This window comes from Strigops habroptila, chromosome 1, assembly GCF_004027225.2.
Source record: "Strigops habroptila isolate Jane chromosome 1, bStrHab1.2.pri, whole genome shotgun sequence".
Taxonomy (NCBI): Eukaryota; Metazoa; Chordata; class Aves; order Psittaciformes; family Psittacidae; genus Strigops; species Strigops habroptila.
The window spans coordinates 86,078,542-86,095,361 of record NC_044277.2 but is presented as its reverse complement, the minus strand read 5'-3'; the positions used below and the strand labels follow the sequence as shown (position 1 = coordinate 86,095,361).

The window sequence follows — 16,820 nt, the reverse complement described above, 5'->3', positions numbered from 1 at the left end:
GGAACAATTAGGAGGCGGTTGAATCTCTTCCCACACACACACGCGCTTTTTTAAAATGAAAACTGTGGAAAAGAGGAAGTCGAAAGAGTTTCCCTTGTTTTACTCAGCTGCTGCACAAGCGGCTGGCTATATAGAAAACAGTTATGTTCCTAACTACTTTGGAGTCAGGGTTTTTTCTGGCATGTGGTGGAATCAAGCCACTCTAAAGAGAGAAGTTGCTCAAGTTCTTGCTCAAAAGAAGGTGGCATTTGTGAGTCAAGGCAAGGCAGGAACAAAAGCTTGTGCTGCCCCACCTGCCAGAGGGACAGGCTTGCGTTCGTCCATCACCTATTGGAAACCATGCCACTGGCAGCTCCCCCCTAAGCAGATGGCTGATATTTAGGCTGTTTTGCGTTTGTGTTGCTTGTTTTCTTTCAGGATAGGAGGACACAAGGCCTTGGCATTGATTTTTTCTGTGCATATAAAAAGACAAGAAAGCTGCTGTGCTTTTGAAGATTTAGACTGTCAATTCTCTTATTCCCTGTAGGTCTTCCCAAGGTCTCTCATCTCTTTTTCATCTATGTCGATGCCTCTGTCTTCTCTAGATCCTCCCTGGTGGCTCCTTTAAGGAAGGAAAAGAAAGCTGAAATTCTGGTCTCACTGAAGCATTTTGCTATAACGTTCTGATTCTGTGCTTAATTCTGCATGGGCTTAATTGGTATCTGTTTTTAATTGTGCTGACACATAGTTGTACATGGGAGCAACCAGAGCTCCCCAGTGATTTGCACCGATGAAGCTGTTTATCTAGTTATGTCACTCCAAAATGTTCAGAGGCAGAAAAACTTTCAATTCTTACAGGAATATTTTTTGGGTTGAGGGAAAAGTGTCCACCTGTTGCCTTTAGTCCTCACAAAGACTGTTTCCCTCTCTATACCCATCCAGTCCTGCAAGCCGAATTATTAGAAATTTCTTGCAGCAACTAACAAATCTTACTTTGCATTTGGGACCCTGCGAGCAAACAGTATCCTTATAATATTAACAGTTCTTTTAATTCCAGATCTTTTTGTACAGAAGGTTCACTGCACAAGCAGCATTATGGGTTTTTGATCACAAATGCTGTGAGAAAGCATGCACTGGGAATATACACTGTCAAATGGGTTTCCAAAAGTAAATACAATTCAAAGAAAATTGCACATAATAGTGGAACGTACATCTCTTGTTTGGATAAGAAACATCTAGCTAATATATGTACCTCTCATTTAATCTGAACTTTTTTAGTAGGCCTAAGTGCAGTAATTATCATGAGATAACAGAAGAACTAACACAGGATGTTCACTAGAGATTGGAAGAGAAAAAAAAAAAAAAAAGTACTAGTTTAGCAGCTACAAGTAACCATTCTAGGCAGTTTTTGTCACCTCAGCTTCAATTAGGGTAATGGAAATAAGACAGCTGAGAAACCCAAGTGGTAGGAGAGGAAAAACAAGCCTTAGTGTTTTGCAGGCGACAACTGAAGAGAAGCAGTTTGATCAACAAACTAGCCAGTAGATGTAATTTTTACCATAAGATTAAGATAAGATTGTATTATCCTGTCTCATTGCCTTATATAATTAAATAATTTAATGTTAGTGATGACATTGTTAGGGTCTGGCATAAAAGAAGAGTCTGGCACCAAGACAGTGTTTCCGCAGCAATGAACCCCTGTTCACGCAGAGATTCCATCTACAGAGGTTGTGAAAATCTCTTTGACAGTTAGTCCCTGAATTAAAGTTAAGTTTTCAGCCCTCATGGTAAATTCCCTACTAGAGTTCTTCAGAAACCTTCTTCTTTTATCTTTAGATACTTATGGTTTCTTCTTTTGTTAATTTTTGGTTCTGCTTAGACAATATGCATTTTTGATAAGACATCTTCATTGCATCATTCTTTGCTTACTCATTGTATTTGATCTTTCATTTCTTAAAGCCGAATTCTTTTTAACTATTTCCATTAAAACCTAGCCCTTCTAGGGGAGGGCTCCTTGGAATCTCTTAATTTCCAGTTGTTTTCTGGGGTCAATGACTGTATGCACAACTGCCAACTTCTAATACAGTTGATTTCTATTTGTGTTATTTTCACTGAAGCAACAGAAGAGATGGTCTTGGACTAGGGACTGCATTGGGCTCATGTAGTGATGACTAGGGGTAAAACTGTGCTGGAGAGGCCTAAAAAACTCATGTATTGCATTTACAGTAATCTTGCAGTAGGATATCACAGCAATTTATGCTGCATAGCCTCCACTTGCAACAGAAATTGAGAACTTGTGCTTTTGACTTTGACTGTAAAGACACTCCCTTTCCTACAAGATGAGTTGGGTTGGTGCACTGTGTTGCAGTCTCTGTTGGCTCTAACCCTTGGGACGTGACAACATTGCATGCTGAAACCAAGAGACTTCTGCAGATCTTTTAGCTGGTCTAATTTGGGCCTGACTGTGCTCGAAACTTAAGCTGGTGTCCAGTGGAATTAGCCCTGGAATACAATGAGCTTTATACCTGCATTGTATGGAAACAAGAACCACACAGCTCCCACTGGCTTTGCATCCCATCTTCTCCCAGATAAAACAAACAAAATATCACTAATGCTGAAACCCAATGGATTTTTGTGTTTGGAGCATCTATGTAATCAAGCCCACAGTTTTTTAACATGGATAGAGGTTGTTTTTCCAGGAATCTATACTAAAATAAAAATAAAAAGACATGCCACTGTATCTCTTTTGCTTCATTCTTCATGTTCCTCTGAGGCTTCACAGTGTGTTCAGTTGAGAGTCAACCCTTGGTTGAAGTAATTGACCTTATTTGTTTAAGGGAAAACCATCACTGTCCTATGCAAACACAAAAATTTTGTAGGTTCATTGTTAGTCTTCTATGTCTCTCCTTACTGGTGAGAGCTGTCCATCAGATCTTCCATGTTATCTTCCATGACCCTTTTCAGTGTGTTAAGTATACATGAACCAAACTGTACGTATGTTTAAGTACTCTGGTCTTTGTAATATGACAAATAGTAAAAAGGGCTTAAGAGAAAATACTTATCATATGTCTGGCTGGAAGGGAAAAAATACATAAGGCCAACACAGTAATTGACTTAGAATGCTATAAAGAGAAATATCTTTTCTCATGGAGAAAAAAGCCTTGATTCACACGAGCTGTGCTGAGTAGAACTGATGAATATAGCACAATAGTCCTAACAGATTCACTACAAGCCCTGTCCTGAATAAGAAGAAAAAGAAACAAAGAGGAAGGGGGCAGGGAAATGGTTTCCTTCTTGCTCTTGGGAAGAGTTAGAAAAATAGAGTACTGAGCAATATAGGGGAAAAAAAAAAAGGAAAAATAGTCACATATTATTCACACTTCACTTGTGTTTGGTACATTCACACGGGCATATTAGGCATGAAAAGAACTCTGAAATGTAAATAGGGACTTTCACTGTGTGGCTTTACTTTATTTTTTAAGGAGGGAGGGAACAGAACGAATGCACTCCCCACTCTGCTGTTTCTCAGAAGGCATCCCTTCTGAAGCTATTCTGATGAAAGCATAGTTAACCTTGTTTTCATTAATGGGTCTTTCCTTTGTGACTCAGATAACAAAAAATGGGAGAGAGCATGGGCCACCCTGGTGATCGAGGAAACATCCTAAAAATTGAAAATGAGGTGGTTGTGCACAAACTGAACTTCCAAAGGTATGACGGGCTTGAATTTAATTCCCATAATTATCCTAATGATGCAGAATATAGCCAGACTGAAATAACTCAGGTAATTACTTAGCATATTGCTCTAGTTTCTGCAATGGCAGTCATTGTTTACATCTCTAATTATGCTGTGTAGACACATCAAATCACTCACGCTTGTTTTGACTTGAAGTATTTGAAGCAGGAAACACTGATGAGCTGCATCTTACGGATGCTGCTGTGTGAATGAATGCAATTCAGTAATACTTGTTCTTCAGGCCCAGGGTCCAATTCTGCATGTCTTTCATAGTCAGCATTCCTGTTGCTGTGACTTACTTATGTATTTCTTTCGTTGAGAACTTCCCCTTGCATTGAGTAGATGTTGAAGGGCTCCATATTCACATAGCTAAGCACTTAGCATGCCCTTTATTTTAAAAGCACAAGTAGTCTACTGCAGGTCAGCTGGACTGCTCATATGATTCAAGGGACAGCTACCACTAGTTAGGATACAGCCAGAGTTTTCAGCATCTAAAACAAGGCCAATTGCTTATCCTGGGGTAGTGTAGCAAGAGCAAAGCAAGAATTTGTTCCAGTTACTAAAAACAGTAGCAACAAAAAGCCCAACCTGATGTTACTATCTTCCACCTACTGTTTTTAAACTGAGTGATTTTTCTTCACAGTAATAGGGAATCATAGAATCATAGAATGGTTTGGGTTGGAAAAGACCGTAAGATCATCTAGTTCCAACCCCCTGCACGAGCAGGGACAAAAAAAGGAAAGGGGAAAAAAAAAAAAAAAAAAAAGGAATAACATTAGAGCAGCTTCATCCTTTAAAAAACCCCCAAACAACCAAGATTTCTTAGCATGTGCAAATGGCTTTGTTGTGCATTTATGGCTCTACTGGACATATGCAATGTGATTTTTTTTTTTGCCCTGCAAAACAGTATGTTCTCTAGGGGATGTACACAAGTCCATGTGCCAAGGGCTACAAATATTTCAACCTTTAGGACAACCACTTTCTACAGTCCTGGGCAAGCTGCTTTCTCTGCTCTGGGGGTCTGTCTCCCCTTCTGCAAACTCAGAATAATAATGCTCATCTTTTTGAACACTTTAGGGCTTTCTATTTTGATTTGCAATACATATTTGTGGTGTTAGGCCATACAAAGCATCATTACAAACCATACTGAAGGCCAGTACTGTGGACCTTTTACTGCCCAACTGGCTGATTGAACTAGGCTAAGAGTCTGAAAACACAAATAAGTTTTGTGTTGCATATTTTTATGCCAGTGGTTTTTTTTAGTATCCTGCAGGTATATTTAATTTATTTTGCTCTGCTGGAAACATAGTGAAGATATACTTTCTATGTTGTCTCCAGGAAAAAGGCTCATAAAGGGTAAATTGTTCCACTAGAAATATTCTCCTATTAGATGAAGCTAGTTTACCCTTTGGCAGGAGTATACCTAGCTTTCAACTGCAGTTACAGCTCCTTGAGCATTTATAATACACATTTTAATGGAAAGAATTTCAGGCTCTTCTATTAAATCAAATTCACTGTCAACTCTGAGGGAGAGGAAGGGGTCTTTCAAGCAGTTTTTTACCCAGAAAACATGTTACAGATTCTAAAAATAGGTTGTGCATACATTAATGGCTATATTATGAGGTAGCCACAGCTGGAGGGATGTTGAGCACTTTTTTAACTCCCACTGGCTCCAGGAGGGCTCAGTACTTCACAGAGTCAGCCTGGGGGAGAGAGGAGGAGAACAAAGTGAGAATACACAGCCCCAGCAGCGTTCAGGCTGTGCATGCAAACCTTTTGCTGTGAAACCACCCCACAGGAGCATGAAAGGAGGTTTCAGCCAGTGGCTCATTTCATCAAGGGCTTGCTCTCACCAGAGGTGTTCAGAAGGGATGATCTTGTCATATGAATTAAAGACTAAAACAGGAGGAGCTGCTTTGCCTTTGGATTGCACATTTAAAAAAATCCTTTTAGCGGAAGGGTGCACATCATGGGAGAACCGAAAAAGTGCCCATTTCACATTGTTTGCAGGTATTATAGAAGTGTGGGCTGCTTGTTAAAGCTCATTATTTCTTGTCACCTTTTGTGTAAGTGGATAATGCTTCAATCCCTCTTTCCAAATTATTTTAGGTACTGTTGAGCAATAGGTGAGCATTTTATTTATTCCAGCATGGCACTACCAACAGAGCAGAATGAGCTAACTGAGCGTCTTTGCAAAGGCTCTGGTCTCCTGTGTTTACAGATCTGATAGCTGAGGCAGTCTAGGCAGGAATGATTTTTAAAAGTGACCAGGCAAGAGGTCTTTGGTGACTCCAGGCCTAGGAGCTGTGACTGTCTTTTGACTTGTTAAATGACTTTGGGTCTCAAATAGTTAGAAGGAGCAATTATTAATGGAGTCAGGCACCTTGGATGCAATTTTTGTTTATTTACAAGAATGTAGAAAGTCAGCTTCCTTGAGCAAAGGAAGACTTGAACAACCAGAGAGCCCCTTACCGCAAGGCAGGCATTGTCCCTCTCCTGCCCCTCTCAGACTTTCCAGGGTGATGCACCAAAACTATTCACTCTTTCCTGTTGGCATTTTCCAATTTGAGTTTTGGTGGCAGTATCAGCTAAGGAGGATACCTCCCCTCCCTGTTCCTGGCTGGTTCTTCCTGCTCTGTACCTCAACATTGTGATTTTAACCCAGATCACCCGGCAGGGGTAGTCACTGCAGTGCAGGAAACATAAGTCTTTGACAGTGCTGCCAAAGCTAGACTGCCTTAGATAAAGCCTGCCTCTGTTCTTGAGCTCCAACTTGGCTCTTCCGTGAGAGTCACTGCCTTTAGGTGTTCCTGCCCCAGAGAGATTCTGCAACGCCTCTCACCTCTGTTTCAGGTGGAGATGCTGGTTAGTGGCTGCTACTATTTCAATAATCTATTTCCTTTAAAGAGGTTAATGATCTAAACTGAAGCAGTGAAACCTTACAACTTCACTGGTCCCGCTCACAAAAGATACTGTCTATTTTTCATTTAGATGAAAACTACCTTCTTTATCCCTCGTTTGCACTAGTGGATACTGCTTGTTACCTACTAAAAAGCCTATTGACAAAAATGAGGACTTCAACTACAAACATAATACAAAAGCCTCTTCCTACCCTGAAATGTATATAGTTCATGGATGTGGACAGGAAAAGGGTGAATCATCATGCCTCTTTGCTAAGGGGGTTGAAGGCATAATGGCAAAAGGAAGCCCTAAAATGACTTTCAAGCAATAACAGGGAGAGATCAGAGGCATTTATTTGAAGTCCCTCCCAAATACAGATGCAGTCTGGGAGACAAGAATTGTTGGGGACTATAACTGGTGAGGGTGAAAGAAGGTGCTACAGTGGACAGATGTAGGACACATGAAGAAAACGTATAGGTAGTATGGAAATAGCTTTCAGAAGTCTTCATAGCCTGTTTGTGTATGACAGAAGGCAAGTATCGCTGTAACTTCCACTACACCAATGAAGAAACCTGAAAAAACAGGGCTCACATGTCACAGTGCAGCACAAGGTTAGAACCACAGGCTCATTCAACTTCATCTGTGTTTCTAGCCATGGTTTACATCACAAATTTAAGAGGCAAGGGTTACCTGCCCATGGGCTTTTTAAGACCCCTGCTTTGGCCCTGGCCTCTACTCAAATTCAGGGAATTTTGCTGCATTACTTTGGCTGTGTTTGCGTCAGATGAAGAATGGAGAGTGAATTTTTGGCCAGAGTAACCTTCAGAGGGCCTGAGTCCTTTCAGCAGGCTGATTAACAGTAGATGGTAGGTATTCTGCATGTATTTTAAATGAATTATATTATTTACTAGTTTGTGAAAGTAAAATGCAAGACTGGGAAATTGTTAGGTTGAACTCAAACTAATAAGTGGCCAAGCAAATGCATGCATTCCTGTAATACCTTATTACTCCAATGAGACAGTAAGATCACAAAAGTGCAAGGGGATAAAACACATACTCAGTCAGCATCTTTATTCTCTAAGGTGCAATTGCCACTAATTACTTTTGTCTCAAAACTTAAATATGGAAAATAGTAACCCTACATGTCACACAAGAAAGAATAAAACGTATTTCAATAAAAACCTTTCTTTAAAGAAAGGCAGATACATGTTTCCCAATTTCTGCTGAAGAGCAGCTGCTACACAGTGCCTCTTCCCATGCTGCATACACATGAAAAACCTGTCAAATGCACATATCCACCCTCTATGTACTTTCAAAAGGGCAAGACAGATACAATTTGTAGAGCAACAATAAAATGTGCTGATAATGAAAGATACTAGAAGATGTTGATGTCCTTTGGGACTGTCCATTCTTCCTGCACATCCATTTCACATTCCACGCTGCAGATAATCTTTAAGTCCCACCGCCCTCCTCGGCACACCACTAGGCTAATAAAAACATTTATTTTCTGGCAAGACTTTTCTGGAGCCACACAGTAACAGATGATTATTACTAACCCGACTTTCATGAACAGATCTGTGCCCAGATTTAATGGCTGGTCGGCATTACATTGCTGGAATAGGGACGCTCAGGAGCATACCTGGGCATTGAGAAGACGAGAATGAGACTAAATTGCGCTGAGAACAAGATTAAACTGCGGTGAGTTACCAACTTGCCCCCAGGCTATAGGTGGCCTGCTCAATGGCAGGATTTAAAGCTATGCCAGTGAAAACTTCTAGCTCCAAAAAGAGGATGTTGTACTTCTGTACTTACTGGTTTAAGATTCTTTTTTCCTGAAACAGAATTATACTCATGGAGGAATAACAAACTGATCCTCTCTGTGCACTGTTAGGCATAGGAGTATTTTGACCTTTCATACTCCTAAAACTCGGGATCTGGCATCAGTATGTCAGCTTCAAGCCCTTCAGAAGTAGAATTTTCAGCATAGGCTCATTTTCTATGAGCAGGCAGTGACAGACATACAGTGTCTTACGTGATTTGAATATTTTAATTAAATTGGAAGCTTGGCACCAGTCAAACTGAAAGATTAAAATTGAACCAAACATCTAATGCTCAAGCCTGTAGGCTGGTAGACACCACCCTTAGCCTAGCAGAAGTTGAGGACCCCCAACCAAGATCTTGCAGAATCCAGCTGAAATCAGAGCTCTGAGAAGGTGCTGAGAGCCTTGAAAGTCTATTGAGTAGCATGTAGTTTGTGGGCAAGCTGGCAACAGCAATATTTCTATTGCAAAGGCAGAAAATACTAGTCAGAAGGAGCAGAAGTGCTTTCCTTGCTTAAATAGAAGCAATGCAAGGCTGACATCTTTAATAAAAGGGGGGGTTACTCTCAAAGTTCTCTTCCTAGAAATTTCACTTCCTTAGGATATGTGGTTATTTCGAGTTACCACAGCAACTGTCAGAAGAAGAGGCATTTTGTTTTCTTGTTTTGTTTTTACATGGAAGAACTGGGAAGACCTACTGTCCTGGTTTCAGCTGTAATGATTATTTTCTTTCCTAGTAGCTGGTGTAGTGCTGTGTACTGGAACAAGAGGAGGGATTACAAAAGCCCGCCCTGAACAAAAGGAGATCTTCCTACAGTACAAAGGTTCATAACAATTCCTTTCCTGTGAAGCCACAGTGAATACTCTGACCAGCTAACATGGGGTACTCAGGAGATATCTAGCCCAACAGTGGTATCAAAATCCTTTGTGTGGTGATCCAAGGTGAGGTGGGTGGGCTTCTGCTTTGCCCGGGGCACAGGTACACAGCTCTCCTGGGAAAGCGTGTGCCTTCAGGTTGTTCACTTTGTCTGGTTGTGTATTGCAGCTACGGGCCCAGCGCTGTTCTCAGTGAAGTCGGTTTGGTAGGAATCAGTGCTGAGCGCCTCAGGATCCACTCCAACATCTTGACTATCACTTGTCCTGTTTTGAAAAATGCAGATTTCTCTAAAGAAATATCTGCAGGTGCTGTAGAGTGAGGCTGCAGTAAACAGGCATGTGTCTGTCTTTCTGTTTGGAGAGATGGGGCTCAGATCACTCTGAAGCACACTCATATGTAAAGAATATGATGTGCTTCAGAGTGAACTAAAACCAGTTTTGTTATGTAGAAGTTAAATCAAGAAAATATACAATTATGTATTTGAATAGGGAGATTGTGACATCATCGCATTTGTTGGTTGGAGTTGGTTTACCATGGAGGCATATAGCACCTGGGTGATGTAGGCAGTTACTAGCAGCATGCTATCTACTGAAGAGTATGATTTAGTTATTTTTAATTATGCACTTTACAGAAAACTATTAATTATCTTTCACCTTCGTGCCTCTCCTTGCCATGCTTACTTGTACTGCCCCAAGCCAATCCAGCTGCAGTATTCTCCAAGCACCGCTTTTTGGCTGATACCCATGTGGTCTTGTTTCTGGGCTCTGCTGATTTTTCTGAGCAGTTGAGCAGCACCTGGATTGTTACCATGTGAATTCCCAGCCTCCTGAGCCCCAGATGTCACACTGGTGAAAACCGGCTTAAATTTGATAATATCTAGCGTGAGTGCAACGACCTCCTACCTTCCCAAATTATACAAAGAGTCTCTCCTGCTGCGGGCCATGGCATGACCTTGGGAAGTGGCCTCCCTCTGCCATGCCAAGCCCGCCTGCAGCAGAAAGCCCAGTGCTAGAGGCCACAGCCTTCAAGCATAGGCCAGTCCGAGATCATGCGTCCCACATCACCGCACTGTCATTCGCTTCACCCTGCAGCTTCTAGGCATTTTCAGGCATCCAGGTACCTCCCAGAGGCTTCCTTCCTTTAAAGTGCATCTCTGATTTTGCCAAATAACCAGTGCAGCCCCCATCAGCTCTCCCAGTGCCCCGCTCTCTGTGCATTACGACGGTGCTTGGGGTCCCCATTAGAAGAGGGGGCTGTATTTGCAAGTGCAGACCTCCCCATCTCCCGTATGCGATGCTGCTGGAGGCATCCCACCAGACTGTTAAGAAATGGCCGAAGGAGTCCCAGGCACGAGCGGCGTACTCCCTTCCTCCTGCTTTTCCTCTCCGCAGTGCAGCTCCCTCTCCCCGGAGATGCCGCGGCCTTCGCAGACAGGGTCTCGCTTTAGGTTTCAGGGCACAGAGGGACGCTCAACTGTGGGCGCCTCTGGGGGCTGCAACCTCGCAGACAGCGTAAGTAAATTCCCCCTTTTCCTCCCTCGGCGGGCCCGGATGGAAGTTTTAAAATTTATTTTTAAAAAAGAAAAAACTTCAGGGGCCACTGGGAGGAGAAAAAATGTCCTCGTGATGTCTGTGGCGTCTGCGAACTCGTCCCGAGAAGGAAGAGGAGGATCCCGCCGCGGGGACAGCGTGTGTTTGGCGCAAAGGGTGGGCGCTGGCGCCTGGACCGCTGCCGGGACCAGGGAGGAGTAGTTAAGCGGCCGCGGGCAGCCGCGCTCCCCCCGAGGTGAACGGGAAGAAGGGGCCGGGCCACCCCGCTCCCCGCCCCGGGAGGGGTGAGAGCTCGGCGGAGCAGGGGCCGCGGTGCCCAGGCCGGCCCTTCGCTGGGAGCCGTCGTCGGGGAGGCGCCGGCGGGACATCCCCCTCCAGCGCCGGGTGGCGGCACAGCCCCGCCGGGCAGGGCAGGGCAGGGCCGAGCCGGGCGGCGGGTGGCACCCCCCTTCTCCCTTCCTCCTCCTCCTTCTTCTCCTCCTCCTCTTCCTCCTCCTCCTGTTAACTTGGCCGCGGCGGCGCGGGGCGGTGCGCTTCGCCCTCCGCCGGCGGCGGGGGATGCGCGGGAGGCGGCGGGATGGCCTCGGCCGTGTTTGAGGGCACCTCGCTGGTGAACATGTACGTGCGGGGCTGCTGGGTGAACGGGATCCGGCGGCTCATCATCAGCCGGCGGGGCGACGAGGAGGAGTTTTACGAGATCCGCACCGAGTGGTCGGACCGCAACATCCTCTACCTGCACCGCAGCTACTCCGACCTCGGCCGCCTCTTCAAGCGGCTCCTCGACTCCTTCCCCGAGGACCGGCCCGAGCTGTCCCGATCCCCCTTGCTCCAAGGTTTGAGCAGCCTCTGCGGGTCCGACTCTCGCTGCTGGGCTGGCGGGCGGGCTCTTCCTCGGGGGTGCCGGTGGCGGGGCGGGCGGGTGGACAGTCCCCCCCGGCGGAGGGGACGGGGGTGAGGAGCCGGATCCGCGGCGGGACCAGACTGGGCGGGGTGGGATGGGGGGGCAGAGAAGCTGTGTTTTGCGGTCGGAAACTCCTCTCGGGCTGTTAATTTCTGTTGTAATCTTTTTGGTGAATATAAGGTGGGAGTGAAGGGTAGCCCCGCAGCGGGGGGGCGAACCGGGCGGGAGGGAGTCCCCCGCTCCTCCGCTGTCCCCAGCTGCGCGGCGACGGGGGCCCCGAGCTGGGCTGAGGGAACAGAGGGGTCCCCGTTCGCGCTGCCCCTTCCCGCTGCCTCCGGCCTCCCCGAGGCTTCCCGAGGGAGGGCTGGCGGGGTTGTTGGCAGGAGAAGGGCTGTAGCTGAAAAATCTCTGCATGTTGGTATGTTGTTTGCCACAAGGAGAGGAAAACAGACCCGAGGCTGCGGCGCTTGGCAGCGGACGGAACGGCTCTGGGAGCTGGCATAATTCCTCGCATAACTTCTGCGAAACAGGGAATTGCACCAGCGTTTAGAACCGTGTTTTCCCTTTTCGTTTCTGAAGTGGATTAACTCACCTCGGGGGATGTTGCCCATTCTCAGGTCTCTCTGTGCAGAAGCAGAATGTGCCTGTTAAGCTGTCTTGGGGTTTGGCTTTAATTTGTTGAACGTTTGGGGTAATTTTTAGGTACAGTTACGTGTTTTGCTCAAAAATATTTCAAGTGTGTAGAGTGATGCGGAGCATCCGCTCATCTGAAAATGGATGTGTGCGCAGCACTTCCCCTCTCCCCAGCTGTTTGAGTAAGCACATAAATGATCTGATTGAATAGGAACGGGGAGAGGCCGGTATTTCGTGTGTTTCCTCTATGAGAGGATGGCGAAGTTGAACCCTGCGCTCGTTTCGCCTCTCACCTTGCTAGCGGGACCCCTTTGCAGAGAGTCTGCGTTTGACATTATCGGGGTGGTTCGCCACCCTGGACACTGGAGTTATTTCGGGCCCCTACCTGTGTGGCAGCGGGCTCTGTGCCCTGCGGAGGGGAGGGGGGTGGTGGTGGGGAGAGGGGGGCGATCTGTCGATCTCCCCCTGGACTGACCCTCCAAGGATATTTTCTGTGTGTTCAGAGTGAGACAGGTCATTTTCTTACAGTCCTGCCAGATCCCTGGTGGTGGGGTGAGGGGGGGTTATTTTTGGTGCTTCATTTAAATAGCCCATACCTTTTCCTCTCTTTGCCTTCTTCGGGTGTCTCCCCGCGCTGGACTTTTCCCTTCTCGCAGCCGGGAGTGGCCGCCCGGCCCCGCCGGCCCCAGGAGCTCCGCCGCCGCTGCCGCTGCCGCCGCTCGCAGGTCCCGAGTGCCCTCTGCAGACGGCGGGGACGGGCGCAGGGTTGCCGGCGTGGCGGCGGCCCCGCCAGCCCCTTGCTGCCCACTCCGGTGGGAGATGCTTGTGGGGCTGGGTCCTGGAGGGAGGCTGTCTTCCCCCAGCTTGGGTGCAGACTGGGAATGGGGGAGTGCTTTGGCTGTTCCTGCAGATCCCTGTCCCATACCGCCAGCCCTGCTGTGTGCTGGGCACACTGTGCTTATACAGTGTCTCACCCTATTAGGTTGCTGACCAGGGATCTCAAGTATTGTGAAAAATTACTATGCTTTGCAGGTGCCCTACCTAAAGTACTCCAAGCTTGAGTTTTAGTAGTGCTGAGTGGCAGTAAATTCTAAGTAACATGGCCTTTATGTGTGCATGGCAGCTGGGCCCTGGATTTTGAGGATGCTGGGTAGGTCTGGAGTGAGCCTGCCTGTGGCCTGCAGGGCACAGCACCTGCCAGGGTCACTGTGGCTAAAATTTGACTTCCCAGGGTGCCGGTACTCCTTTTACTTGTTGGCTTTATTGGGCTCTGAGGAGTAACTTGGCAGCTGCGCTGGGGCGTGTGCTGGGTCTGGCCGCAGACGGATGCAGTCCCTGCTGGTGCTGGCCTCTGGCCCCTCCCAGCGTGCTCCCTCACCCTTCACTTAGGCACCAGAGCCCCTGTGCTTCCGAAAGCCATTCTCATTCCTCAGTGCTTCTCTCAAGTGAGCATGGTTCCTCTCCTGCTTCAAGACTTGCCACAGCTTTTGCAAAATATTAAACTGTTTTCACATCTCAGATGTGAAATTCACATCATTTATATGTGAAATTATAAATTTCACATCATTTATGCGGCTAGAGCTAGACGGGATTGTAGTCCCTTGTGCTGGCTTTACTTGACAGTCCCAGGTAACATACACCAGTAGTGCATGAAGAGCTGGGAAAACATAAGCATCCTCAGCCTACAACGCTGAATTCCTGCCTACAACCTGGAGCCAGCAACCTTCACTTACCCTTATCTTAGGAACAGGCGTACCGGCCTCAGTAGAATTGGGAATGAGCAAAGCATCAGTCGAGGATTTAAAAAATCGAAACCCAATATAAGCAGATCATGATCTGTTCAGCTTGGAGAGGGGGCGGGGTTAACTGTGTGACAGAGACAGAATAATAATCAGGAGTAGTGTCGAAGCAATCACAGCACGCTTCACAATGTCAGTAATACTCGCTTTAAAATTATGCTGCTCCTGCTCTAAAGAAGATGACTTTGCAGAGCGTGTTTGTCAGCATAGAGGACACTTCATCACACCAGCATTTTAAAGTGACCAGCCACAGCCTTGTGTAACTTCACAAAATTGAAACATAAAATTCTCGTTTAACTAAGTGACACTGATGCAAAGCTTTGGATGTAAGAAGAGATGCATAGGTCATGTCCGGCCTTTACAAAACTCATGTGGTAAGCATGGTTTCTTAATGTCCTGTTTAAAAGCAGACATCCTACAGCCTACAGTGAAGCTCAGTGTACTTAATCCAGCAATAACACCTGACAAAAGCACACCCTTGTGTGTTCAGTCATATACGTTTGTGTGTATTTCTGTATACATACAAATGTATATGCATATGTATGTGAGTTTGTGTATGTGTGTGTGTTTATCTTGATCTTTCTGAAAGAAGGTAATTATTAGCTGTGCCTTTTATCTGAAGGAAGTGGTAAAATGTTGCAAACCAAATTTGCATTGCATTGAAGGACTCCAGAGTCCCTACAGATTTGCCTAAGGAGCATTAAAAGGACAAGCATTATCCTACAGCTCAGTCAAGCTGCAGTACATTGCATTTAAGGGATATGGTTGAGGAGTGAAAGCTTGAGCTATTTGATGTTATTAACGTCTTAAAAGAAGATTTTTTTATTATTTATTTTTTTTTTAACATCAACAATGTTAGAAAGAGTTGGTTGTTACCATTATTGCTGGCTTCAGCAAACAGCTCATGCTGAGCAGGAGTGTGCTGCTTTCGTTGCTCAGCAGCAGCAAACCGTCCTCTCCTTTCCTTTCTCCACCTCTGTTCCCTTGGACTGAGTTCCGCAACGCTCTCCCTCTCTGTGTTTCTCGGAGCTGCTGAGTGCTTTGAGATTACAGAGGAGAGGATGGGAGGTATAGTTTTCTGCGGTGGCTGTTCATCTTACCCTTTCTTTGATACTAGAAGAGGGGAGGTCCCCAGGGGGAATATGGCATTCACACAATCTGGTCTTGTCTTTGATAACTAATAAGAACACGTGGCAAAGTGCACGCTTGGCATCTGGAGTTTGTTGTGATGCTAAGGGCCAAGGACGTTCAACAACACAGGACATCCTTCTAGTAAGGTAGTAAACAAGGTTAGATATGTGCATACCTGCAGGGTGACTAAATATGATTCACAGTGATGTTACTAGTAACTTGCTAGTATTTTGTGTCTGAAATGTGCCCATCCCTTGCTCTAGGCAAATGCACAGAAGAGGATCACAGAAAAACACAGGCTAGTTCACTCTTAGCAGAGCTATAATACAGCCTGATGTTACTAAACTGTCTTTCTATAGGAAAATAAACAACTCTTGTCTTCATGAGAAATGCAACACTATGGACTTAGAAGCCAACTTAGATTTAGAAATAGTTGCAACTATTTCCAAATCTAGATGCTGGAAATGAAGTATAAACCTGGAAAAGTACTTTTTGTTCCCTTCCTGTTTTCTCTAAATATTACTTCTGGTGTGTTCTCATCTAAGATTTATCCTAGACCTTGATCCAGCTTCAGTGCAGTCAGCAGTCAGACACTTGCCTCTGACTTCAGTGTGGGCAGGATAAGCCCCTTAAGTGCTGGACCAGGAAGCCTGAAGAGCTCATTAGCAGCCTTTCAAAGCTGGGATTTATTTTGCCCTTGGAGTGGCAGGGTGGTTTCTGGCAATCCTCCTCTGCCACTGTTTTGTTGCCTTTGTCATCAGAACAGGCTTGGGTACTCTTCCAGTGTCACTGTTCATACTGTGCCTACACGTAGCGCCTGATCCTGCTCTGATACTCTGAGCCATCAGAAACTTTCTTCAGCCTTACAGATTTTATTTTTTTTTTTTACTTTCCAAAACGCTCATTTTCCTCTGCCTCCGTTTTTCCATGCCTCCTCTGACTCATTCTGCTCTGCTGTGGCCTTTTTTCCCCTTGCTCTCCTTTCTGTTATTTTCTCTCTGCTTCTCCAAGTTGCTTTCCCTGAGCAGCTTTCTGTTCCCTTTGCTTGCCTCCAGGTTTCCCTCACCAGCTTGGTGCCATCTGTGGTTATCTGTGACTCTCCAGAACTTTTCTGTTTCCTTCTGCCTTGCTGGGGCTCAACCTCTGTCCATCCATAGAAGCTCTCCAGTAGTGGTGGAGATTTCCTATAGAAACTTTGTGTCTGTAGCTTGCCTCGTAGCATAGAGGCGGTCACTTCACCTGCAGCAGACCCTGAGCAGTCCCTCCGAGGTAACTAACACTGAGCTCTAGCTCTGAGGCTCTGCCCTACAGCGTGGTTGCCTCATACAGGAAGCAGTCCATCGGCTGTTTTCAGTGTCCGAGTGGCTGTGCTCCAGGAAGCACATGGGAAGCTCCTCCAGGGTTGCCGTTGGAAGGACTTGTACAATGCAGAAGGCAGTTCCTAAAGAGCCAGCCCAGGAACATTATGTTTGCTTGCAAATGTTGTGTTCGTAACT

At 45.8% G+C, this 16,820-nt stretch overlaps 1 protein-coding gene across 2 annotated transcripts in view; it reads left to right on the top strand.

Moving 5' to 3' along the window:
* Nucleotides 1–16,820, top strand: part of PXDC1 (PX domain containing 1) — a 129,720-nt gene that overhangs the window by 91,566 nt on the left and 21,334 nt on the right. Inside the window, exon 1 of one of the 2 annotated variants that reach the window (XM_030511105.1) lies at nucleotides 11,158–11,693. The exons of the other annotated variant lie outside the window; for it this stretch is intronic. Coding sequence (XP_030366965.1) covers nucleotides 11,438–11,693 — 256 coding nt within the window. The 5' untranslated portion in view covers nucleotides 11,158–11,437. Of the gene's footprint in view, nucleotides 1–11,157; nucleotides 11,694–16,820 lie in introns of those variants that run through there. 2 annotated transcript variants of the gene reach the window in all.